The sequence below is a fragment of the Agelaius phoeniceus genome, chromosome 25 (genome assembly GCF_051311805.1).
Source record: "Agelaius phoeniceus isolate bAgePho1 chromosome 25, bAgePho1.hap1, whole genome shotgun sequence".
Classification (NCBI taxonomy): domain Eukaryota; kingdom Metazoa; phylum Chordata; class Aves; order Passeriformes; family Icteridae; genus Agelaius; species Agelaius phoeniceus.
In genome coordinates, this window is record NC_135289.1 from 1,351,334 (window position 1) to 1,375,946 (window position 24,613).

A 24,613-nucleotide genomic window follows, 5' to 3' on the forward strand; every position below is an offset into this window, starting at 1 on the left:
CTGGCGCTGCCTGGGTGGGTGGGGAGGGGGGGCGGCAGGCGGAGCCAGTCGAGTGCCGGGCGGTTTCCAGGGTAACGGGAGCGGGGTCGGTGCCGGTACCGGGGTCGGTGCCGGTGCCGGGGCCGCGCCGCTCCCGCCGCTCCCCATGGCCTGTCGCGATGCCATTTCATGGTACCAGAAGAAGGTGAGTGCGGCGCGGGGCGGGCTGGCGCGGGCCCGGCCGTGCCCTCAGCCTCCTCTCCCCTCAGATCGGGGCCTACGACCAGCAGATATGGGAGAAGGCCGTGGAGCAGACCCAGATGAAGGTACCGGCGGCGGGGGCGGGGGGAGCGGGCCCCGCGCCCCTCTCCGCTAACTCGGCCGTGTGTTCCGCCCCGCAGGGCTTCAAGAACAAGCCGAAGAAAAAGGGGCACATCCAGCCCGATCTGATCGACGTGGACCTGATCAGCGGTGAGCGGTGCTGGCTCTGTTCGTTCCTCTCTGGGACAGGGATGGCCCCAGGGAGCGCCTGGAGCTGGGTCAGAGCAGGGTTGCGTTGGATATCAGGAAAGGTTCCTCCCCCAGAAGGTGCTGGCGCGGCCCCCAGGCTGCCAGAGCTGCAGGAGAACACTGCCAGGGATGCCCAGGGTGGGATTGTTGGGGGTCTGTGCAGGGACTTGGCGATCCCTGTGGGCCCCTTCCAGCTCAGGACATTCCCTGGTTCTGTAGGTGCATCCCAGCTTTGTGCAGCGTGGGGGAAGCAGAGCCTGCCCTGCTGCCAGGGGAGCCCCTGCTCCTCGTGGGCACTGAAACCCTGAGAGCAGAGCAGGAGCAGCTCGGGGTGACACTGCAGGAGTGGTTGGGTGGGCAGGAGTGGAAGGGTCAGAGGCAGAGCTGTGAGAGAAGACAAGGAACTGCTGTAGCTGTGTCTGCTGGGACTGTGTAGCTTTGAATGGTGCCTGAAACTGGGCTGCTGGCACCCCCTGCCCAGCCCTGTGGCAGGGCTGGGGCTGCCCAAAGGGGAAGTCCAGCAAGGGAGCTCTTGTGATTCACAGTTAATGATGGCTCGTTTCCCCTTTAATTCCAAGGCTCTACCTTTGCCAAAGCCAAGCCTGAAATTCCCTGGACATCGCTGACGAGGAAGGGAATTGTGAGAGTGGTGTTTTTCCCCTTGTTCAGCCAGTGGTGGATACAGGTCACTTCTCAGCGCATTTTTATGTGGCTCTTGGTGCTCTACATTATGCAAGGTGAGGGAACAGGCTGTGCCCTAAACCTTCTCCTGCAAGGAATGTGACATCAAAGAATGGATGTGGCTCCTGGGGAAATGGGTTAGGGGTGGACCTGGCAGTGCTGGGGGAGTGGTTGGACTCAGAGGGCTTAGCCAAGCTTAGTGAGTCTATGATTTTGTAGTCCATAATCTGAAGTGTGAGGATCTTGTCTGGAACCTGCTTAACGTGCATTTCACGTGTGGCACTAGTAATTGCAGAAATTAAATAATAATACAACAAAGCAGAATAAAAACAAATAGTTGAGACAGACTCTTTAATTTTTGCCTTGGTGCCATTTCCCCCTTTGCAGTCGTAGCAGTGGTGCTGTACTTCATGGTGCCTGTTGTGAGTGCCAGTGAGGTGATGGGACCCCTGTGCCTTATGCTGCTGCTGGGGACAGTGCACTGCCAGATCGTGTCCACGCAGGTGAACAGAGCTGCAGGGAGCAACGGGCTCAGCCGGCGCCGCAGGTGAGCACCAGCAGAGGGCCCTGGGGGGCTCCCAGCTGGGCCTGGATCCAGCTTTCCTCCCTCGGGTTGCTGCAGCAAAGATTCCCTCCAGATTTTGTCCCTTGTGCCTTTCCCAGTGATGCTCTGACGTGCTGGGGGTATTGGCAGAATTTTGTATCTGGAAGTCAGTATTCTGCATGGCTTCAGAAAAACAGCATCCAAAAAGCTGCTCAAATCTCATTCAGATATTTTTTACAAGTCCTTAAAGCAGCTTCTTACACCAACTTCATTCTCCTTGTCTTAACACTCAGGAAGTTACGCAAGGCTGTGGGTGTGGATGGGAACAGTTGGTGCTCCCCTGACAGAGCCAGCAAGGAGGAGCAGTCTGGCTCTGCAACTCTGCTGACCAATTTATCCAGTCTGCTCTTCCAGAGGAGGTACGTGGTCCCTGCTGGGTTTGTGCTGCTTGTGAGCAATTTGGCACCTGGAGAATGAAGGCACAGCATGTGCTGTCACTGACATCCCCACAGCCTGCCAGTCTTTTTTTGACTTAAAACTTCCATGGTAATGTGGGAAGCTGATTCCTCAGGAATATTTAGTATGTCCTTATTAGATCATATAAAATTAGCCTGTATAAAATTAGATCATGTGAAACCAAGTGTGAGATGAACTGCAGAATGTGGTGGAGCTTATTTTTATTTATCAGCTAAGTGACCTTGTTTGAGTGAGTGCTCAGATTATATTGCTGTTTTAGGTGATTTCCAAAAGCAGTTGTGGCTTCTGGTTTGGACAGTTGACTCACTTTGGCACCTTCCTTCTCTAATAGTAATTCAAGGAAAAGGAGCAGAGATTGTATGGGATAATATTTCATTGTTTTCTCCTGTTTTCCCAGGTGTTTTTCCTGGTGAGTTTCCAGTTCACAGATGCTTTCTCTTCATGAGGACTTTTTATCTTGTGAATTGCTCTTATGTTTTGTAAAATAAAAATAATGAAAAATTTCCCCTTGATTTAGAAGTTTTAGGATACTATTAGAGTTACAAAAGACATGTTGAGTGAGGGTGAAGCAGATATAAATCTTTTTAACATACTCAGCACACAAAGCCTGTCAGCCAAAGAAAATTATTTATCCCTTAGGTGTCTTGTTTGATGCTGCACCTGTGTGACAAGGGAAGACCAGAATGTTTTACCCCAAAGAGTTTTTTGCTGATAAAAGCATTTAATTGTATTTTCTCTCCTAGGAATAGAAGAGTAAAGCTGGTAGCTGAGAAATGGACTGAGACAGAAAGTGCTGTGAGTGCTATGGGTGATGGCATCAAAGCCAGACAGGCCAGATCTGAGCACAGGCTGCTGCACTCCAAAGAGAAAAGTAAACTTTCTGATGGGGAGAAGAGCCACCAGGTACTGCCAGGGGAGATCCTTTGAAATCACAGTTTCAGTGTGTTCTTTGTGGGCCAGAAGTGGGTGGGTATTTAACTGTATGGTTTGGTCTAATACAAGATATTCCCTCCTTCTGCTGATCTTTGCCTGCATTAACCTAGAAACCCCTTTCTGCCTCTCACTGAGCAACTGAAAAGGTGCTGGTACTTTCTTTTCATAATCATAGAATAGAATTCCAGAATAGTTTGGGTTGGAAGGAGTCTTAAAGCTCATTCCACCCCCTGCCATGGGTAGGGACAACCTCCACCTTCTCTCCTTGAGAAGAGAGAAAGAGCTAAAGCATCGTGACCTCTGTTGAAAGCTTTGAAACATAAAGATTTTGGGAATTACTCTTGAGTTTCCTCTGGGCCAGTGGTGTGCCAACTCCACATGAAGAACTTGGAATAGATCCTGTGTGGAATTCTGTCATACTGTTCCATCCCACCTCCTCTCTGTGAAGGAGTTTGGTAGGGGCAGAGCTTGGTGTAGGGGCACAGCCCAGGATTTTGGGTTTGTTACCCCCCAGCTCGTGGATACATCTGGGCTTAAGGTGCTGGTAAGGCACAGCCAAGAGCTGCTGCTGCTGCTGCTGCATCCTCCTCTCCCTGCCCTCCCCAGCTCCAAATCCACCCACCCAAAATTCTCTCTCGTTACTTCTGGGACAAGACAAGAGCAGGGGGGAGGAGTTAAAATCTGTGAAGTCTCTGATGCCAACAGAATTCTGGTTCTGTGGGGATCATGTGCTGCCTCTGCAGGCATTGAGGGCTGTGCCAGGGGGGCAGCTCTGGCCCTGAGCCTTTGATGGGACTCAGGCTGGTCCTTGGTGTGGCCTTGGCTGTGCATTTGCAGGAGGATGGCACCACCAGGGACGGTGTTTCCGATGAGCTCTCGAGCGAGGAGGATGCCGAGGATGCCGAGGCCGTGGCACAGCGGCTCCTGCTGCGCCCCAGCATGGAGGGGGCTTCCAGTGACAACAGCTACGAGGAGAAGAAGAGGAGGCCTCTGCTTTCTCTCAACCAGGCTGTCTCACAGGTACCCAGGTGGGATTAGTGCTGTTCTCCACACCTTGTTTTGCTGTGGATAATGAGGTGGTTTTCCTTTGGTCTTGGCAGGTCAAGCAAGCCCTGAAAGCTGCCAGAGACTCTGACAGTGTTGTGGAGTCTGAACTGGAATCCACATTGTACAGGCAGGTATGGCTGTAAGGTCAGGAGAGGGAGCTTTCCCAGGCCTGACAGGGGTCACAGAATCAGAGAAAGGGGGGGGCTGGAGGGGACCTTAAAGCTCATCTCATTCCAAGAGATGAGGGAGCTCTCTCCCTCCACCAGAGCAGACAGTTATGAAATGTTTGTGCTTCAGAATCCTCAGGTGCAAGGTGTGACCTCTTCCCTCCCTGCTGCTTGGCAGCCTTGGAAACCTTCACAGTGTTCACAGTCCTGATTGTGCTGCTTTGTTAAACAAACAAACAAACAAATAACTAAGTAACTCTGTTGGCAGCAAAGGACAGTCCAAGCTAATTGCTCCTGCAATTGCTGCAATCGCTCTTGTGGTTGGGAGGCAGTGCTGTGCTTGCAGCTTTTAAGCTAATAAATTTTGATTTTAAAATCACAGACTATCCTGAGTTGGAAAGGACCCACAAGGATCAAGTCCAACTCCTGTAATGAAGGAATAAATCTCTTCTGTGAGAATATACTCAGTCACTTCATTACTTTGGATTTTTGCCCCTACCTGAAAATAAAATATAAATATGTGAATATCAAGTAATAAATATGGAGATATATAAATTAATACAAAACATAAATAAAATATTAAAACAGATTATGCAAAAGGCATAAAAAAGAACATTTTTGTATTAAAATGAGTACATCAGTTTTTATTTTGTAGGTTGGGAATGGATGTAGGGAATTAATGGGCTCTGTGTGGTATTTATATTATATATATTATAGATATAATTATATATATTATATATAAATAATTATATATATAATTTATATAGATATAAATATAGATATTACATATATCTAGATATAGATATAGATATATATATTACATATATCTATTTATATATTATATATATCTGTCTGTGTTTCTGGTGTAGAAATGCTTTTTCTCCAAACATTGTCTTAAACCATTTCCACCATGTGGGTGTAACTGGGAGCACTCAAAGCTGTGGGAAGCTGAGGGAGAAGAGGAGGAGAAGGAGGAGGATGATGATGAGGAGGATGATGATGAGGAGGAGGATGACGATGAGGGGGAGGAAGATGAGGAGGATGATGATGATGAGGAGGAGGATGAGGAGGAGGAGGATGATGATGAAGAGGATGACGATGAGGAGGAGGATGACGATGAGGGGGAGGATGATGAGGAGGAGGAGGCTGATGATGAGGAGGATGATGATGAGGAGGCTGACGATGAGGAGGAGGATGATGAGGAGGAGGATGACGATGAGGAGGAGGCTGATGATGATGAGGAGGATGACGATGAAGAGGATGACGATAAGGAGGAGGATGATGAGGAGGCTGATGATGATGAGGAGGATGACGATGAGGAGAAGGATGACGATGAGGGGGAGGATGATGAGGAGGATGACGATGATGAGGAGGAGGATGACGATGAGGGGGAGGATGATGATGATGAAGAGGATGACAATAAGGAGGAGGACGATGAGGAGGATGACGATGATGATGATGATGAGGATGCCGATGAGGGGGAGGTGCTGGTTGCCCAATCCCCGGTGGGGCTGTGCCCTTTGCCGTGCCGCAGGACCCCCGGGCGTGCCTGAGCGCGGCGCCGCGGAGCTGCGGCGGGAGCCGGCGGGACTCGGAGAGCACCCGGCAGGACTCGGAGACCGAGGACATGCTGTGGGACGATCTCCTGCACGGCCCCGAGTGCCGCTCCTCGGGCACCAGCGACAGCGAGGAGCGCTCCCGCAGGGACTCCCGTAGGGACCCCAAGGAGGACGTGTTCCAGCAGGTTGGTGATTCCCAGCCGGGAGCTGGGAGTGCTTCTCCCTCTTCCCCTGCCTTCCCAAGCTTGAGTGGCACACAAGGATGCTGTTGGTACAAGGTGAGCAGCCTGGATGAAGCCAGAGTCACACTGGAAATCTGAAATTATATCAGTGATTCATGGTCAAGTCTATCCCTCCCCTCTGCAGGGCTGCTTATCCCAAAACAAAGTATTTAACGCAAAATGGAATATCCCCCTCAATCCAAATGCGTTCTAGGCAAAGGTGTTATTTACAGCAGGACAGAAAGAGCTGAGCCAGCTTTTGCACTCCTCTCTCTTTTCTAGAACCATCTGTTTTGGCTGCAGAACACCAGCCCAGCATCTGCCAAAGTGAGTGCTCTGATCTGGGAAGGGAATGACTGCAAGAAGGTGGACATGTCCGTGCTGGAGATCAGTGGGATCATCATGAGCAGGGTAAGGGGGCTGTGTGGCATTGCAGCCTGTCCCTGGCACTTCACAAAACAAGCACCAAAACCCCTGGAAATAGCTACACATGCAAATATTAAGGGCAGTGTGACACTGGTCCCTCCCCAGCTTCAAAGATGGTCGTCCCACGTGTTCTTACTGAAAAATTGCCTAACCCCCAGTTTAGGAGGTCTCTTGAAGACTGACAAGTGCTGATTATCTCTGATTGTCTCTGCAGGGTGCTGAAAGTGGGGGGTTGATTATTTGGCTGATTGGTTTTGGGTTTGGACTGAAAAGGGGGGGATTATTTTAGGCTCTGTCCTGTGAAGGGAAGGGGAACTGACTGGTTGAGTTGGTGCTACCACAACAACAGGCAAACCCCAGGTAATCATCCCTTTTTTATTCCTGCTTGCCAGGTTAATGCCCACCAGCAAGGAGTGGGGTATCAAATGCTGGGGAACATCATCACCATCGGATTGGCCTTCCTGCCATTCCTCTACAGGCTGTTCCGCACGGATAACCTGGAGCAGCTCTGCTCCATCTCTCTGATGGAGCTTCTGCACATCTTCTGTGGAGCCCCTATCAGCACCCCTGTGCTCATCCTGTCTGCCATCAACTTTCTGGAAAGGCTGTGCTTAACCTGGATGTTTTTCTTCATGATGTGTGTTGCTGAGAGAACCTACAAGCAGGTGGGTTTGAAAGGTGCTGGTGCCTTTCAGGAACCTGGACAGCAGGAATAAAAATGGGATGATGACCTTAAAGCTCATCTCATCCCAGCCCTTGCCAAGGTCAGGGAGGGGGGTCTGGGAAGGTTCTTATTGATCAGTCACAAATTATACCTGTCAATAGCATTCCTGACTCCCATGTTCCCCCCTTACCTGTCCCCAAGGTCTTACTCTGTGCCTTCTCTGTTGCCCAGAGCAGCTGTGGCTGCCCCGTCCCTGGAAGTCTTCAAGGCCAGGTTGGACAGGGCTTGGAGCAACCTGGGAGAGTGGAAGGTGTCCCTGCCCATGGCAAGGGATGGAAAAAAATGAGCTTTAAGGTCCCTCCCAACACAAACCAATCTGGAATTCTATGAAAACATCTGCTGCTACAGGGGTTGAGCACTCAGGTCTCATGCTGAGCTTCCCCAGTGACTCTTTTTGCCAGGTGCCACTGAGAATCCCAAGCAGTCTGTTCTGTTTGACACTAATTTATGGTGCTGGCTTTACCTTGCAGAGGTTTTTGTTTGCCAAGCTCTTTAGTCACATCACATCTGCTCGGAAAGCCAGGAAATACGAAATCCCTCACTTCAGGCTCAAGAAGGTGGAGAACATCAAGATCTGGTTATCCCTTCGCTCCTACCTGAAGGTGAGTCCTGATCTGGGGTTTGGTTATTGCACAGTGCCAGTGCCAGTGGCAGTGCCAGCTGTTTGTGGTGAGTTTTGCCTGCACACCACACCCAGCCCTGACCCTGTTCCTTGTTCCTGCAGAGACGAGGCCCCCAGAGGTCTGTGGATGTTGTGGTGTCCTCAGTCTTCTTACTGGCTCTTTCAATTGCTTTTATCTGCTGTGCCCAGGTGAGATTTTAACCTTTGTGGTTTATAAAGTAGGAAAAACCCTCCCAAGTGCTGGAAGCTTTTCTTTCACCAGCCTGCAAAAGGCTTGGCTGAGACTGCCAGAGGGACAAGGAAAGGCACTTCGTTGCCTGTTAGTTGGACAGAGGGAAGGGAGAGGAGGAACAAGGCTCCTTTTCTGAGCAGAAAGAAGAAAATATCCAATTCCAAGCTAAAGGCAGGTTAGAAATGAGACCTTTCCCTGTAACCCCATCTCAGGAGTGACTTACACTTCCTGGGAAGAGCTGTCAGTGGCTGTAGAGCACACAGGGCTGGGCAGAGGAGGAGCAAGGGCAGTGTTTGTGCACTTGTCCCAAGAACAGGCACTTAGTCAGTGACATTTGGTGCATTGTTTTCTCCCCATACAGGTTCTTAAGGGTCACAAAACCTTTCTGAGTGCAGCTTACAACTGGGAGTTCCTGATGTGGGAGGCAGCACTGCTCCTCTTCCTGCTGCGTCTGGCATCTCTGGGCTCTGAGACCAACAAGAAATACAGCAACATTTCCATCCTGCTCACTGAGCAGGTAATTCCCTTCAGCTTGTTCTCCCCTGGGCTTTGTGCTTTGTTTGGATATAATTATTGTATTTCAAACCAGCTTAAATACTGGAATCAAACTTTAAAATGTAGAGATCAACCCTTGTGTTGGCCAGAAGGCAACAAAGCACTGGTCAGCATGGGAGGGATGAGCTGGTCCTGTTGGGCCAGACTCAAACTCCAAAGTTCTAGATTATTTTGGTCTCTGGGTTCATGTGTGTTAACCAAAACAATTGGAAAAGAATTATGTTATCAGTGCTAAATTCACTACCTCAGGAGTGACAGCAGACTGCAAAAAATGGCTCCAATTTCCCTTAGTTAGGAATCAGTTGGGGGCTGGTGCTGGAATATCAACCCCTGGCCTGTGGTGTCTGTCACAGATAAACTTGTACCTGAAGATGGAGAAGAAGCCAAACAAGAAGGAGCAGCTCTCTCTGGTGAACAATGTGCTGAAACTGTCCACAAAGCTGCTGAAGGTGAGAAGCTCTGCCTGAATGGCTGGGTTTTCTGGCAGCAGGGAGTTATGGCAATGCCATGTGGCCCTGCCCTTCCCTTGGCTCTCTGACTGAGTGCTCACAAAGGGGATTTTTCAGTGCTGCTGCAGCTGTGACAGGAGAGGGAGCAGCACAAGGCCACAGTGGGTAATTAGTGCTGGGAACTCTTGATGAGCAGTGGTTTAACTGAGAGGAGAGGCTGGGGTGAGCACAGCTTCTCCTGCCTGTTCCAGTCTCATTTTCCTCCAGCAGCTCTGATGCTCCTCTCTGCCAGCAGCAGGGAGGGGTTTGGGAAGGGGTGAGCAGAGTCTGGGAGTCCCCAGATTGGGCTGGGTGATTCTGCAGCCTGGAGTGTCAGCTCTGGGGCAGCTGGGGTTGCTGCAGAGCCTCTGGATTCAGCAGGAGATGTCTCTGGAACACTGGAAATTCAATCGAAGAAAGGACAGAGGCAGCCCAGACTGCTGGAGTGCCAGTGCTAAGCTGAAAGTCAGAGGATGAATTCTCTGTACTGGGGGTGCTAATGGAGCCTTGTCCTGTCACTGCAGGAATTGGATAGTCCATTCAGGCTGTATGGACTGACCATGAACCCACTGATCTACAACATCACACGGGTTGTCATCCTCTCTGCTGTCTCAGGAGTCATCAGTGACCTGCTGGGATTCAACATCAGAGTAAGTGTCCCTGTCCCAGGCAGCAGAACAGCTCTGGGCTCACCCCTGGGTTCACAGCCCTGAGAGCAGCCTGGGATTGCACTGGGGCCCAGACACCAGAACGTGCTGGGTGTGTCCCCACCTCCCTGAGCCAGGCTTGGGGGCAAGGACAGGGCTCCCTTCAGTTTCAGTTCCCTGCAGGTGAAGCTGTGAGAATCCAGGGTTCCTCCCTTTATCCTCCTGTGGCTCATCCTGAAACTGGAGCTCACTGAGCAGAGCAGGATGGGCAGCAGACACAGAATTGGAGGTGAAGACCATTCCTGTTAGACTCAAACTCACTTTCTTGTCTCTTTGCAGTTATGGAAAATTAAACCATGAACTGGCAGAACATCAGCCCTGGGCATCTCCACCAGCCACCAGAGAAGAGAACCAGCAGAAAGAAGGAAACTGACAGAAATCTGTAATTCCAATTTTTAAACAGATTTCCCAGTGTATGCATCAGAAGTTTTCTTTCTGCTTTACTGCTCTACAACATCCAGAGTGAACTGGTCTCATCAGTGATGCCATCCCATGGCATGCACAGAAAAACTGGATTAATGGGGCCCAATGCTGGCAGCTGGCACTGACCCAGCAGGAGCTGGTGTGGGACATGAAGCACTAAAGCCATACAAGAGCTGCAGCTGGGGGGCACCAGTGGCTGTGGTTCTGTAAAACCTGGACCCTGGGCATGTGGAAGGAGGGACTCAGCCCTCCTGGCCCAGTCAGCCTTCCTGGGGCTGCACTGGAATATTCCAGGTGGGGAATCCTTTGCTGCACTGAGCTGGCTGTGCTGAAGAGCTTTTCTTTCCTGAAAGCTCTGTGTGCTCAAGGCTTTGCCTCCATCCTGAAGCTCCCCAGGATGCACCAGGTGAAATCCCCTTCCCTGCTGCCAGCCCAGCAGCACCCAAACCCTGCTGGGGGCTTGTGCTGCAAAGAAATTATTGAGGACAGTGGTTACAGGAGAAAAACCTTTCAACACACACTACAGGCAAAGTGTTCATGAGCTGGAGAATGCTTTGCCACATCTGCTCCCTGGAATACTCAGCTCCATCCTGTCCTGGCTGTGACAGCAGCTCTGCTCCATGGTGGGAGCAGCTGGGGAGGAAATCTGGGGGGAAAAACCAGCTTTGACAAAGACTTCCTCAGGTTCATGTTCAGAAAGGTCATGGAGAGCAGGAAAACATTTGAAGGCTTCTGTAACATTACCCTTCACTGGCTCCAATGGCTTCTATTTATTAGTAGTGAAAAGAGCAAAAACTGAGGAGCTTCTCATTGCTTCACAGGAGGGTGAAATGGCAGAAGAATTTTTGGTAGTAAATTGTTTACAGCTATTTTATGTGCAAGGAAAAGTTGTGAGATGTAAAAGAGACATTTTTATATAGCAAAATGTGCAAATAAACCTGCAGGACAAGCACTTCATCATTGCCAACGGTTTCTACAGCACCTGATGATTTTTATACCATCTTTTTAAACATCTGTTACTGGAATGGGGGGTCAAGGAAACATCCAATAATAAATTGCATTTGTTTTCCAGAACAGCAGCATGTTTGTGGGTAAAACCTGGCTCACAGCCCTGAAAGCCAACTGAGAGCCTGGTTTAGACAGTGCAGAACCAGCAGGTCATGAACTGGAGTTGGGTTTTAAGATCTTGGTAAAAATAATGAGTGAATTGCAGGTGTCTCTGCAGTCAGAACCTCGGGAGCCTGAGTGAAGGTGCTGTGCAATAGGCAAATATTTACAGCCAGCACATCCATCCATTGTGTGGCATTCCAAGGCCACGTGGATGCAGGAAGCACAGAGGAAGGTTTAGGGAAGGGGAAATCCCACCCAGGCAGGACTTGTGGTTCAGGTTTTGACTCTTCCAATGACGTTCTATTTTGTACATGTATGTGGTTTTGTTTTTCATTTATTTTTGCTTTTTTTTGCAGTTCTTTGTGCTGCAGGTGTTTGGTATTTGCTATGGGATGGCAGTAGGAAAATATTTTATCCCCTAATTTGCATATACAATAGAATATTTACATAATTACTCATTAATAATTATTCTTCAGTGCTCCATATGGGAGTAAGTGGGGTGGAGAATAATAGTAATAATATCAGAGGTGTTACTCCAATCCGGAGCACTATTTATGGGCTTTATGCACTATAAATAAAAGGAAGACAAATAATAGCGTCTGGTGCAGAAAATGCCACGCTGCCTAGAGGCAATTTTTAATTTATTTAATTTATTTAATTTATTTAATTCTAAAAGTCTGAACAGAAACAGTTCCTGTGTCAGAGCGAAGCAGCCACTTCACCGGACCTAAAACGCCACACGACAGGGGAGCGGGATCCAGGGCGGGGATGAAACCGCGCCGCGAATTCCCTGGAAATGCAGAAATCCCAAAATCCCAGAAAATGTCATTCAGCACCCCCCTCCGGCAGGAGCCGGGTGGTGCCGCCCCGCGTCCCCCCCGCGCCCCCCATGGTATCTCCCGCCCCTCCAGCGTAGCGGGCCGCGCCCCCCGCGCGCGTCACGGCCGTGCCCGCCTGCGATTGGTGGATCCGCGACGCCTCGCGCGCAGCGGCCAATGGCGGCGCTGGGCCCGCCCGGAGCCAAGATGGCGGCGCCGCGGGCTGCGGGCGGGCGGGCCTGAGGCGGCTGCGGGGGCCGCGCCTTGCTCCGCGCCCCGCGCCGCGCCGGGGCCGGCCGGCCGGGGGTCCCCGCTCCCCGCCCGGGGCTGGCCGGCCCGCCGCGCCCGCCCCGCCCTCCGCCATGGCGGCCGAGAGCGGCAGGCAGTTCTGGAAGCGGAGCGCCAAGCTGCCGGGCAGGTGAGCCCCGGGAAGGGGTGCGAGGGCCGCGCCCCCCGCGCTCCGGCGGGGAAGGGGCGGTGACCCCGCCGGGTTCGGGGCTGAGGGTACCCCGGTAAGGCTCGGGGATACCCGGAGGATCTGTCCCGGCTGCGGGGCTGAGCTGGCTGGGGTTCCTCCCTGGAATAGGGGGGTGCCGGGGCCCCCCCAGGCTGTGGGACGGGGGTTTTGCTGTGGAAGGTTCAATGTGCGGGGGACAAGGGCAGGGTCAGAGCTGCTCCCTCCCCTGTGGGACCAGGCCGGCGGTGTGGGGGCTGCGGGGACCCCTGTGTGCCCCATGGCAGGCAGGGTGGAGGGATCAGGGTGCCTTGGAGGCCTCTTGGGGGTAGGCTCAGAGCCAGGGCTGGGCCATCTTCCTTTCCAGATACTGAAAAAACTCATCCTTCCGAAGTCCTGAGGGGTGTCGGCTTGGCTGGCAGCAGCTCTGTCCCAGAGGGGTGTCCCTGCTGAGGCATGGAGCCCCCCATTCCCCTCTCCTGTGTGGGATGTCGCTCCTGCTCAAGGGGAAGGACTGTGAGGGCTCTGCTTGTACCTCCCCTGCCTCAGTTCCTCTGGCTGTGATGCCCTGGTTCCTCTCAAGGCACCTCTCAGGGATGGGAGAAACAAGTGAAATGTGTGATTGCCATGGTATTTAGGAAGAAGAGGCTGGTGCTGATGAAGGAGAGGCTCTCTATACCGCCTTGGGAGCAAGGCTGACATGGAAAGAGGGCATCAGACTCTCTCTGGAGGCTTCTCAAATGCTTTTCCTACCTGGTGCTCCTCACTTTTGCTCTCATTTGCCTTATCTGAACCCTGCCCTTCGCCTCCTGGGGTATGGGTGCAGTCTGAAATGCTTAGTTGGTTTTAAATCCTGCTGGGCCAGTTAAATATCTCTTTCTAAAGTGTTTTCACTCATGTGCTTGTCACTGTGCAGCTCCTTCAGGTTGGCTGGACAATCCATGTCTGTGTAAGCAGAGGGAGAGCACGGAGCTCTCTGTTCCTCCTCTGCTGCCCCTGTGGGAGGACAATCCTGTGCTTTCCCTGGGTTATTTCCCGACTGCTCCTGCCTCTTACCCGAAGGTGTCAGCCCTGCTCTCAGCTGGTGGTCGTGGACAGCGCCTCTCTTCTCCTTTTGGTGACTTCTGAGCTTTTCCTTGGAAGCACAAACCAGGTGAACCGGTCTGGCAGCCGGGCCTGCCCCAGCCACTCTGCAGGGGGAAGGTTTTGGCAGTGCTCCCCCCTTCTCCTGCCTGCCTGGCAGGTGTCCTGCACCCAGGAGCCTCCTTCCTCCTGAGTGCTGCCTGTTTCCAGGGACAGTCACCCACAGGTCCTCAGCAGCCTGACCCCAGCGTGGAGGTGGGATGTCCTGCATCCATGGTCACCAGACATCAACCTCCCTTTCTTCTTTTTAGTCTGAGCTTTGAGAGACCCTCCTGTGCACATTCTTGGCTCTCTCCTTTCTTTCCCCTGGCAATCTGGCAGAGAGAGGCTTTGTAGGGGGGACTTGGTTACTGTGTTAGTTTCCTTTTCCATGACACTTTGTGCGTTTGGTCACTTAGTTGTATTAGCTTTTATTTGCTAATAAAGTTGATTAGCTTTTGGTCCCTGTAGATTAAGGGTGGATTTTAGGTATAAGTTTAGAACTGGTAAATGCTGTTTTGTTTTTCCAGTGCTGTCTTTGGTTTTTTGCACTGGGAATTCTCTGCCTGGTAATTTTCTAGGGATGTGTTGGCTGAGTGCTCTGGCATGTTGTCCTCTGTGATGTGGTGTTTATTCCTGCTCTTTAGAGAGATGGGCAGCCAGGGTCTGCTGGGGTTATTTAGATGCTGTTTTAAAAGGGGACAAACAGCCTGCTGGAAGTAAATGTGTTGTGTGTCCAGAGGGCAGTGGTGTTTCATGCTCTGCTCTGCTGCAGGGTCAGTAACCCACACCCTGTGATGATCCTGGAGGTGTCACACAGGGAGCACAGCCATTGTCCCTCACACCATTGGTCACTGAACATCCAGGGAACAGGAAATGCCTGTCCCAAAGAGATTAAACTGGGACAGAACTGGGGATTCATCCAGTCAGGCTGGGAGCCCAGCTTAGATCAGCTTGAGGTTCTTGTTGGGGAGTGTGGCTTGTAAGGCTTCAAAAAGAGCTGTGTGCAGGGGGGACCCTCTGCCATTGTATCAAACACTGATCCAGAACCCCAGGAAAGGGTTCCCTCCCTTCCCCAGCACTGGCTGCTCTCCCCTCCTCTCTCTAACACATCCTTCACTGGTCTGTGAAGTCCAGGCCTTCCCAGGTGAATCAGAGCAGTTCCCCTGTGGGTCCCTGACAGGGAGGAGGAACCTTGGCTGGATATCCTGGGACACTGAGCTTGGTTCTGGGCATGGGAGAGGCTCTGCTGGCTCCTGTCCTGCCACAAGTCACTGGCAAGCAATGCTGATCTGGAGGGCTTGTTCTTCTTACTCCTCATCATCTCTTTGCTATGTCCACCCATGGAGGTGCCTCTGCTTAATTGCAGTCCTGACTTCCAGGTGCTCATTACTCATCACACTCTGTCCTAGGCTTAATCCTTGATGGATAAACTCAGGGAGGACTTCCAGCCACGAGGGACAGCCCCTGCAGTGGTGAGCCCACCCTGGCTGGGCTGCTCCCCCAGGATCTCTCTGTGCTCTGGTTGTTTCCAGCCTCTTCCCTGGCTCTCTGCATCTCTCCCCTGCCAGCTGGACCTGTTGCTTTTGCATCCTCAGCTTGTTCCCAGCTGCAGCAGGCTGCCATCCCTCCCCTCCATGGCTGGGCCTGCTGGTTTTACTGCCGGGCACCATCTGCAGCTCCTAGAAACCAGGCCAGCTCTATTGACCCAAGAGAAGCTTGTTCCTTGTGTGCCAGCTCTGAAAGGGCCTTTGTCTGTGCCATGGCATTGCAGGACTTGTTTTCCAGAGGTTGTTTCCCAGGGTGGGGTGGCTGTGAATAGTTCCTCTAATGCAGGTGATAACTCAGGATCCCTGTCTCACCTCCAGAGTCTGTAAAAGCAGTGATGAGCGTGGTTTTAGTAGCTCCTCTCTGAGGTGATGCTCCCCTTGTAGGGCCTGGAGCCCTCAGGCTCCTTGTCCCAAGGAACCAGGGACCAAGATGTGGTGACTCATTTCAGGCCACATAGGAAGTAATTGATTAAACCAGGATTTGGACCCGAGTCAAACCATGTATTGTTACTAGGAATTCCTTCTCCGTGGCATTGGCTGTGATCCTGAGAGCCAGCATGGGCTTCAAACCCTCGAGTACATTTATGGAGGAGCCCCAGTGTCACTGCCTGGGGTCCTTCCCTGTCCCACAGGGCCTGGGAGGGTGAGCTCCCCAAACTGGGGAAGAGAACAAATGTCAGTGTGTGCAGCAGGTAGACTGAGAATCCTGGACATGGGGGGTGGTGCAGGAAAGAGCAGAGCTCAAATCCCAGCTCAGGCTGGACCGGGCCTAGGAGTTTAAACAAGGCTTCTCTTTGCTACTGCAAACAACAAATCTTCATCTGCATGTGGCACTTTGGATCTAAGGCTTGTAAGTTAGAAGGGTTCTGAAGCTGCTTTTGGGCTTTTATTCAGCTCCTGATAGCAGGCAAGAAGCATGACCCCAGTTTAGGCTGAGATTATTTGTAGGACTGCTTTTTACAGCATTTTGGATTTCTTTCTTTCCCCCTTCGTGCAGCATTCAGCCTGTCTACGGAGCACAGCACCCTCCACTGGACTCCCGGCTCACCAAGAAGTAAGTGTTTGTCTCCTGGGGATGCAGCCACCAGGCCTGGCAGCTCTGCAGTGGGTGGAGGTCTCCAGCATCCCTGCACTGTGAGATTGCAACAGAGAAGGACAGCAGTGCAAGGGCTGTGGTGCTGCCTTGAGCTCTGTGAAAGCCTGCAGGGAGAGCTTATCTGCTGGTGCCCTCAATGGCCAGAAATCCATACAGTAACACCCACATCAAAGGAAATAGATTTTTTTTTTAGCAGTGTCTGATCCTTCTGCTCCTCTTTGGAGCTGGAGGAATTAAGGAAAGGAAGGTAAAGCTGCCCAGCAGCTACAGGGCTGGAGAGCTGCAGCAGGAAAAGGCAGAATTCCTGCTCTGAACTGCCTCCTTGTCCCTGTCCCGTGCTGGGTAGTGGGGAAAGTTCCCTGCTGCAGGTGGTGGACTTTGGCTCCTGCAGCTAAAGAGTAAATTCCTTCTGTGCCTGAGGAAAGAGCCAGGCTGGTCTGGCTGCTGGGAACAACTGCAGCTGTTTTGGGAGTGTCCATGGAAGGAGACCTGCTCTGTCTGCCTCTGACATGCCTCTCTCCAGGCTGTAAGACCTTTCTTGGGGTGTTGGGTGTTCTGTGTAGGGTGGGGGAAGGCAGAGCTGGAGCAATTGTACCTGTCTCCTGTTCACCCTTTGAGCCAGGCAGGCTGGCACCTGTCCAGCTGTGTGCTGCCACTGTGGCCTCAGAGACTGCTGTGCCAGCAGCCTGTGACAGCCACTCCTGACAGCAGGCAGCCCAGAGAGACTGAACATCTCCCTTAGGTCTGGGAGGAGGAACGGGGAGACTGGGAGAAGGGATTGGCTGGTGGGAGTGAGGGCATGGGGAAAGGAAGGGAAAGGAGATGAGCTGCTCCCACAGCAGGGCTCTGGTCCTGCTCCTCTCCTCACAGCTTCATCAAGGACCGCTCCAAGGCCGGCGGGCTGCCCATGAAGAGCAAGAAGGCCTCCAGCTTCCACGAGTTTGCCCGCAGCACCAGCGACGCCTGGGACATCGGCGACGACGAAGACGAGGACTTCTCCTCCTCCTCCTCCTCCTCCTCTTTGCAAACTCTGAACTCTAAAGTGGCCAAGGCCACGGCAGCGCAGGTCCTGGAGAACCACAGCAAGCTGCGGGCCAAGCCCGAGCGGTGCCAGCCTGCCCTCGGGGACCTGCCCACCAACTGCAAGGTCATCAAGTCCAGCAGCGAGGCCCAGCTCTCCAGGACCTCTGGTAAGGGCCACCTTCAGGAGCAGCCTCCTGCTCCAGTGCTCTCTTGCTTGGCCACTCAACTCAACTGCTTCTTGCTACTCCCACTATGGGCAAGAGGCTGTGACACAGCCCGTAAGCACAACAGAGGCTTTTTCTTCTTTTGGTATCCTGTACTCCAAGGAGCCACTTTCAGAGGCCTGGCTTTAATGCTTGTGTCCTCAGCTGCTCAGTGTCTGCCCCAGAGTATTCCATGCTCTGGGTGCTGAGTCACTTTTGAGATCTGTTAGGTTCTTGCTGGGACTTGCTCACTGTTTGTTTCACAGTGGTTTGGTGTGCTGCTCTTAGCAAAGATCTGGGTGAGGTCGTGTTGACACGGGGAATTGGGCAGCAGCAGCCCCTGCTCACTGCCTTGCCTGCCTGTGCAGTGAGAGTACCTGAGGAGATGGCACTGGCTCATCAGCTCCTCTCTCTGCACTGGCAATCAGCTTGGTTGGTGTTTGCATCTGGTGAACAGAGCAGATCTAAATGTTAGTTGTGCCTTGTCTCCTGTGTCCTACCCACGTGTGGAGGGAAGTCTGGTCCACTTGCAGCCAGGTGTTTGGATGCAGGGGGAAGGAAGGGAGGCAGAAATGGGGGGAAGTGGTGCAAGAGGCTCCACAGATGCCTGTAAACTGCTGATCCATTGGAGTGGGCCAGTGATGCTGTTCTGAGGGATAGAAGGGTGGAATCTGCAGCCACTGTGGGGTGAGGTGGGGTTGGAGAGGTGGAACCTCCATGCCCGGCTCAGTGCAGCCTCTGCTCCTTGCTAGAGGAGTCCTGTGTGCGGAGCCCCCTGCAGAAGCAGCAGTCCCTGCCCCTCCGGCCCGTCATTCCCCTCGTGGCTCGAATCTCTGACCAAAACGCCTCCGGGGCTCCCCCTATGACCGTGCGGGAGAAAACGCGCCTGGAGAAGTTCCGGCAGCTCCTCTCCAGCCACAACACCGACCTGGGTGAGTGGGGCACACTGAGGGTGGGCAGGGCAGGCCAGAAGGGGCTGCTGCCTGCATCAGGTCTGCTTCAGGGTGGAAAAAATCACTGCCTGCAGTTGTACCGCATGGGTGTTTGCAGGAATCGCCCTGCTGGCAGATGGTGATGTCCTCCAACCCCTCCCTGTCTGTCCCCAATCATTCTCCATCTTGCACATGATGGTTGGGATCACTGGGGGCTGTCTCTGCATGAGAACTGAGGTCCTGGCCCATTGGTGACCCTGCAGCTCCCTGTTCTGTGCCCGAGCTGGGCTGAAATCTCCTCTGCTGTCCTTGCAGCAGACTCACATCCCCAGTCATTGCTAGTGTGGGAGCCTTCCTGGAGGCTCATTGTGTCCAGAGCCTGCAGGAGCAGACTGGGCTTTCCTCTCCTTCTAGGTGTAGTGGTGCCTGGACGTGCCTAGGATCTAATCCATTGCCACCACTGTCCGTTTGCAGATGAGCTGAGGAAGTGCAGCTGGCCTGGTGTGCCCAGAGAGGTGCGGCCTGTGACGTGGAGACTGCTGTCAGTGAGTACCAGAGCCTGGGAGGGCTGTGCCCCTCAGGGACAGTGCTCCTACACCTGCCTGTGTCCCATAGCCAGCTTTGCTCGTGTGTTCAGTGCCCAGCCTCCAGGTGAGCTGTAGGCTTTTTGATCAGGGAGTGCCATTGCTGCATCCTCTTGGAGCTCAAAGCCCAGGCCAGTGTGGGCACTGCCTGGTTCACTCCCTTTTGGAGAACTGAATCTCATGAAGTTGGATTACTCCAGGCTCAGGGGCTGGGAAGGCAAATTCCATCAAAGCTCTCTCCCCATCTCCTGAGTTGTGTGCCTGGTGTTAGTGCACAGCTGGCAGGGTTTCAGGGTGCTGAGGAAGCAGAGAAGGCTCTGCCTGAGCTGAGTTCTCCCAATCAGGGTTACCTCCCTGCCAACTCGGAGCGCCGCAAGCTGACCCTGCAGAGGAAGAGGGAGGAGTACTTTGGCTTCATCCAGCAGTACTACGACTCCCGCAACGAGGAGCACCACCAGGACACCTACAGACAGGTGGGGACCCTCCTCCTGCCCCTGCTTTGGGAGAACCCTCTCCTCCCTCTGGCTGCTGCTTGTCCCCATGGGGGGGGTCATGCCAGGCCTTGCTCTAGCTGTAGCAAGGAGGAGTCTTCTCTTTGGGGAAAAGGCACCGTGGTTCTGTCCTTGTTAGTTTTAAGTTTTTCCTAAATTGATCTAACTTAGGAAAATTTCAGCTCTGAACTCCCTGCCTGCACACTAGCAGAGCAGACTGCAGATGAATTTCTCAGTACAGCTGTCATCCAGTAGCCCTCACTGTGCTTTCCAGCTCTTGCCTGGGGGAACACTCATGGTGGATTCCCCTCTGTTCACCTGTGACAAGTTACTGTGCCCCTGGAAAGCACAGCTGGTGTGTGTAACCCACCTTCTTTTCCAGATCCACATTGACATTCCAAGGACCAACCCACTCATTCCCCTCTTCCAGCAGCCCCTCGTCCAGGAGGTAAGGGGGGCTGAAGCTCCTGCCCTGCACTTGCCATGGGATGTGTGTGTGGAGTGAGGCCAGCACTGCTCCTAGGGATTAACTCGGTGGGGAAATTTCTCTGCCTGACAGCTCCTGATGCAAACACCTCCTGGAACTGTCTGGTCTTGTCCCATGTTTCTGAAAGATATCAGACTTGGAGCTTGGGTGTTAGGAGATGATCTCTGCTTTGGCAAGATGTAGCCAAGCTGGTAAAAAACCTGAAGCTTTTGAGACAAATTGAAGGCATTTGAACCAGAACACAGGACAGTTCTGTTTTGCTTCAAAAGCTCTTTGATGGGAGCACCCTGGGCAGGAGTGGGTTCAAGAGGTGGCCAGGAGGTGTGGGCACCTGTCCTCTCTGCAGCCAGGCTCAGTGTGTGTGTGTGTGGTGTGTCAGAGCATGGTGTCCATGGGGCTGGGGCAGTCTGGGAATGCTGGTGGCTGTGAGGGAGGCTGCCCTGTTGGGAAGTCTCCTGATCTGTGGTGCTTTTCTGTAAGTACTGTGCTGATACCTCATCTTCCCACCTGGTGTTCAGCCAAGGAGGCTGCTCTGCCCTGTCCTGTGGATATTAAGCTGAGTCTTGAAAAGTTGGGTCTGCATTTCTTCAGGCAGAGGTTTTGATGAGGAGCCTGGACTGTCTTGGCTGGCCTGCATGTGGGATCTGTGCATGGCACAGAGTCTCTCCTAGGACTTTCATGCTTCCAACATTACCCTACTGCTACAGAAGAGCCTGTCAGTGCATGGTCTGCACTCCCTGAGCTCAGCAGTTATGCTTTTCTGCCTTCCCTTCATGCATGGCTAATGCAGGTACCTGGTTCTTCCCTAGATTTTTGAGAGAATCCTGTTTATCTGGGCCATTCGCCACCCAGCCAGCGGCTATGTGCAGGGCATCAATGACCTGGTCACCCCCTTCTTTGTTGTGTTCCTCTCTGAGCACGTTGGTAAGTGACAATTGCTGCTCTGAGCACTCCTGACAGGGGATTTGAAGTGGTGTGAAATGCTGCCATGAGGAGAACTTGCTCTGCTGGAGAAGGGGATGATGTGCTCTTCCTTCAGAGTGCCTGGGCCTGGCTGGAGTTGTATTTTCACCTCTTGCTGTATCTCTGCTGTCTGATTGCTTGCCAGGATTTCTGAGCCTCTGAAACTGGAAATGGGCCAGCTTAGCCCTGTTATTGATCTGATGTAATGGTGTGACAGCAGCGTGGTGGGTGCTCTCCTCCCAAGGAGAAAAGGGAGGGAACTGCTGGGTCAGCCCAGCCAGGAGGGCCAGACCTGTATCTCCTGACTTGGAGAGTGCTGCAGTGCCTCCTGCAAAGCTTTGGCCTGATAAAGCCCCTGGGATTGTCCCCTGTTCCTGGTGTCTCCCATCTCTCTGATGCTCTTCCCTCTCTGTTTTGCAGAGGAGGATGTGGAAAACTTTGATGTGACAAACCTGTCCCAGGATGTTTTACGGAGCATCGAGGCCGACAGCTTTTGGTGCATGAGCAAGCTGCTGGATGGGATTCAGGTGAGCCTCTGGGGCCACAGGAATTCCTGTGTGGTTGTCTCCTCTCCCTGTCTGGGTGAGTATTCTGCATGCTCCAGCCTTAGGGAGGTTTTGCTACTTTGGTGACTTTAGTTTCTTCACTGAATCTGTGAAATCCTGGGGAGATGGCTGCTGTGGTGTCCAGATGGCCCCGTCCTGACCAGGAACTCACAGCAGGCACAGTCCTGGGGCTCAAGAGCCCTGGCTCCTTGGCTCGTGATAATCTCATCCCAACTGTCCAGCTGCTGATCTGGGTTTGTTGTTCAAGCTGCTGACTCAGGGCCTCTCCCCACAGGACAATTACACCTTTGCACAGCCAGGGATCCAGAAGAAAGTGAAAGCCCTGGAGGAGCTGGTCAGCCGGATCGATGGTAGGTGACACGGGAGTGTGGTCAGGTTTGTCACTGCAGAGGGAGAGGCCTCCTTGGGGACAGCTCTCAGGGCAGGGGTGGACACTTCTTACAACACTCATGGAACCAGAGCAGGGCAGGGTCAGCCAGAAACCCCCTGCTAACAGCACAGGGTGAGAAGAGAAGGAATTTGGGAGAAAAATACCTCAGCCTGAAAGTGTGTGAAAGCCACAGTGCTGTGAGCAGCGTGCAGGAGCTGGGGCACTGTGAGCCCCAGGTGTGTAAGTGAAATGTGCTGTTTCAGAGCAGGTACATAATCACTTTAGGAAGTACGAGGTCGAGTACCTGCAGTTTGCCTTTCGCTGGATGAACAACCTGCTGATGAGGGAGCTGCCCCTGCGCTGCACCATCCGCCTCTGGGACACCTACCAGGTATGCAGGCTCCTCTCAGCTCCCTCCTGGCTTGTCACTGTCACTTGTGTCCCTGTCCCCGCGGGGACAGAGCTGTCCTGGCAGCAGCTGGGGTGCTGAGGGAAACAAAACAGTGTGGCCCTGGGATGTTGGCAGCCAGATGGGTGATGGGTGGCCCAGTAGGACACCTGTGTCTGGGGACTGCAGGAGTTCACCCAGAGTTTTGCTGTCCACAGTCAGAGCCAGAAGGATTCTCCCATTTCCACCTGTACGTCTGCGCTGCCTTCTTGATCAAGTGGCGGAAGGAGATCCTGGATGAGGAAGACTTCCAAGTAAGAGCCTGAGGCTGGGGCTGAATCCCTGGGGAAGGGAAGTAGAGGGGAGGGAATTGCTCTGGTTGGGAGCCCAGTGTGGATACAGACATCCCATTCTAGCTCTGATCATAGTGTTTGCCCTCCTGTGTGCAGCTGTAACCCTGTAACAGCACCCTTATTCCAAGGGGCTAGGGGTGCTTCACTGGTTCAGATCTAGACCCAAGCACATCTTGATGTTGTCCCTGAGCCTTTCAGACCTCTAAGTGTGGTGAGCAAAAGTTACTGAGCACTGCTCCCACTGCTCAGGCCAGCCCCAAGCCTGCACTGGATCTGTGCTCTGCCTTCAGCCTCTCCAAACTAAGCATCTTCCCCTCTTCCAGGGCCTTTTGATGTTGCTACAAAACCTGCCCACGATACACTGGGGTAACGAAGAGATTGGGCTGCTGCTGGCTGAGGCCTACAGACTCAAGTACATGTTTGCAGATGCCCCAAACCATTACCGCCGATAGGTGCCCACGCTGGCTCCTCTCTGCCGCGCCCGCCCCTTGTCCTGGCCCGATCTGATCACTGTGGCATTTTTGTCATCCCAGCTCCTTGGACACTCCAGCCAGCAGCTGCTCTTTGCTGTACAAAGCTCACCTGAACTCTTGTCTTAACTCTGAACGTGTGCCTGTCTGCCACTCCGTGCGCCTGGATGTGCCATTTTGAGGACTCTCAGTATTTCACTCCGTGCTGGTGGCTCACGCCAGGAAGGGAGGCTTTGAGGGGCTCAGAGAGAACATGGGGGAAGCTTTACAGAGAAACTGAGCCAGAGACCAAGCCCTCCTGTCCTCTCCACTCCCTGTCCTGGGCTTGTCTGGCTGGGACCACGTCAGCTTTGCTGCCTCCCGTTGCCCTGCAGCACCTGCCCCATCTGCTCCCTCCTCTCTTCTGCCACCGTTTGCGCCAAGTCCCAGATGAAAATGCCTTATAGAGACCTGCCTGGCCGCAGAATCCTTCCCCACCAGGGTGGCAGGGCAAGAAGTTTCTCTCAGGGCCTCCCTTTGCTCCGAGGGGCCAGAGACCCCCCCCCAAGCACTTTGTGGGTTCACAAGAGAATCCCTCGTGCCTGCCCTCCCTCCTCGTCTCCTTCCTCTTGGCCTACCTCTCCCCCAGGGCAGCAGGGCAGGCACGACGGGGCCACGAGCACTCCATGCACACCCACCTGCAATGCCAGCCTGGTGGAACTGCTGCTGACTGATGTTCTGTGAGTACAGCCCCATCCAGCTGTGGGGAAGGCACAGAGGGGGTGCTGGTAGGGGAGCAACATCTCTCAAAAAACCTCCTGACAACGTCCCCACTCCTCCGAGGCGTTCTGTGTATATTGTGTTCTTGTGTATATGGGTCAAAGATGTACAATATATGTCTTTTCTTTGTAGCAGATTTTATATTTATAACATGAACCCCTTGTTCTCCCCATCCTCTCCACGCCTGAGAAGGATGCCTGGCTCTGGTGGTGTAGGGTTTTGAACCACCCTGCAGTGCTGGCTCTGCCCGAGGTGTGACACAAAGCCAGCTCAGGGTTTGGGCAGTGGAGGAGCTGGGAGCTCCCAGCAGAAGCAGGGGAGAAGCTGCTGGAGCCACAGGGCTGGCAGTGCCCCCAGGCCCTGCAGGGCAGGGCTGTGCCAGGGCTGCTCTGCAGGGAGGAGCAGTCCTGCAAGCAGCAGTGGCTGTCCCCAGCAGCCCAGGCAGCTCTCCCTGCTGTCCCCCACAGCCTCCCCTGCTCTGGGTGCTGTTACCTCCAGCAGCTGGGGCTGCCTCCAGGGCCATTCCCTTCCATGGGCAGCACCTCTGTGCTGGGCTACATCTGGGAGGGCTGAGGGGAC

At 53.2% G+C, this 24,613-nt stretch overlaps 2 protein-coding genes across 4 annotated transcripts; both read left to right on the forward strand.

Annotated features, from left to right (window-relative positions):
• The first annotated feature begins 33 nt into the window (after positions 1-33).
• On the forward strand, positions 34-11,369 carry PHTF1 (putative homeodomain transcription factor 1). 3 transcript variants are annotated; one of them, XM_077190515.1, is made up of 18 exons: positions 34-184; positions 249-305; positions 381-450; positions 1,068-1,226; positions 1,558-1,717; positions 2,008-2,133; positions 2,935-3,094; positions 3,962-4,144; positions 4,225-4,302; positions 5,873-6,082; positions 6,401-6,529; positions 6,937-7,209; positions 7,739-7,870; positions 7,993-8,079; positions 8,484-8,639; positions 9,031-9,126; positions 9,690-9,815; positions 10,152-11,369. In XM_077190515.1, exons 1-18 carry the CDS (start codon positions 146-148, stop codon positions 10,170-10,172), a joined length of 2,262 nt encoding a protein of 753 aa, XP_077046630.1. In that variant the 5' UTR covers positions 34-145; the 3' UTR covers positions 10,173-11,369. The 3 variants fall into 3 exon arrangements, with proteins under 3 accessions (XP_077046630.1, XP_077046629.1, XP_077046631.1); XM_077190514.1 differs by having other exon boundaries at positions 249-450; XM_077190516.1 differs by lacking the exon at positions 249-305.
• A 1,072-nt stretch (positions 11,370-12,441) lies between these two features.
• TBC1D22B (TBC1 domain family member 22B) lies at positions 12,442-24,165 on the forward strand. The gene is made up of 13 exons (XM_054648989.2): positions 12,442-12,641; positions 16,347-16,403; positions 17,316-17,635; positions 18,424-18,603; positions 19,078-19,148; positions 19,532-19,660; positions 20,061-20,126; positions 20,975-21,089; positions 21,549-21,655; positions 21,969-22,044; positions 22,328-22,455; positions 22,671-22,766; positions 23,129-24,165. Exons 1-13 carry the CDS (start codon positions 12,586-12,588, stop codon positions 23,255-23,257), a joined length of 1,530 nt encoding a protein of 509 aa, XP_054504964.1. The 5' UTR covers positions 12,442-12,585; the 3' UTR covers positions 23,258-24,165.
• The last annotated feature ends 448 nt before the right edge of the window (positions 24,166-24,613 follow it).

Excerpts from the sequence above, each read along its gene's own strand:
- TBC1D22B (XM_054648989.2), top strand. The coding sequence starts at position 12,586 with ATGGCGGCCGAGAGCGGCAGGCAGTTCTGGAAGCGGAGCGCCAAGCTG. Across the intron at positions 22,045-22,327 it reads GCTGGTCAGCCGGATCGATG|AGCAGGTACATAATCACTTT; the intron begins GTAGGTGACACG and ends GTGCTGTTTCAG. Across the intron at positions 22,456-22,670 it reads GCCTCTGGGACACCTACCAG|TCAGAGCCAGAAGGATTCTC; the intron begins GTATGCAGGCTC and ends TGCTGTCCACAG.
- PHTF1 (XM_077190514.1), top strand. The coding sequence starts at position 146 with ATGGCCTGTCGCGATGCCATTTCATGGTACCAGAAGAAG. Across the intron at positions 3,095-3,961 it reads ATGGGGAGAAGAGCCACCAG|GAGGATGGCACCACCAGGGA; the intron begins GTACTGCCAGGG and ends GTGCATTTGCAG. Across the intron at positions 8,080-8,483 it reads CTTTTATCTGCTGTGCCCAG|GTTCTTAAGGGTCACAAAAC; the intron begins GTGAGATTTTAA and ends CTCCCCATACAG.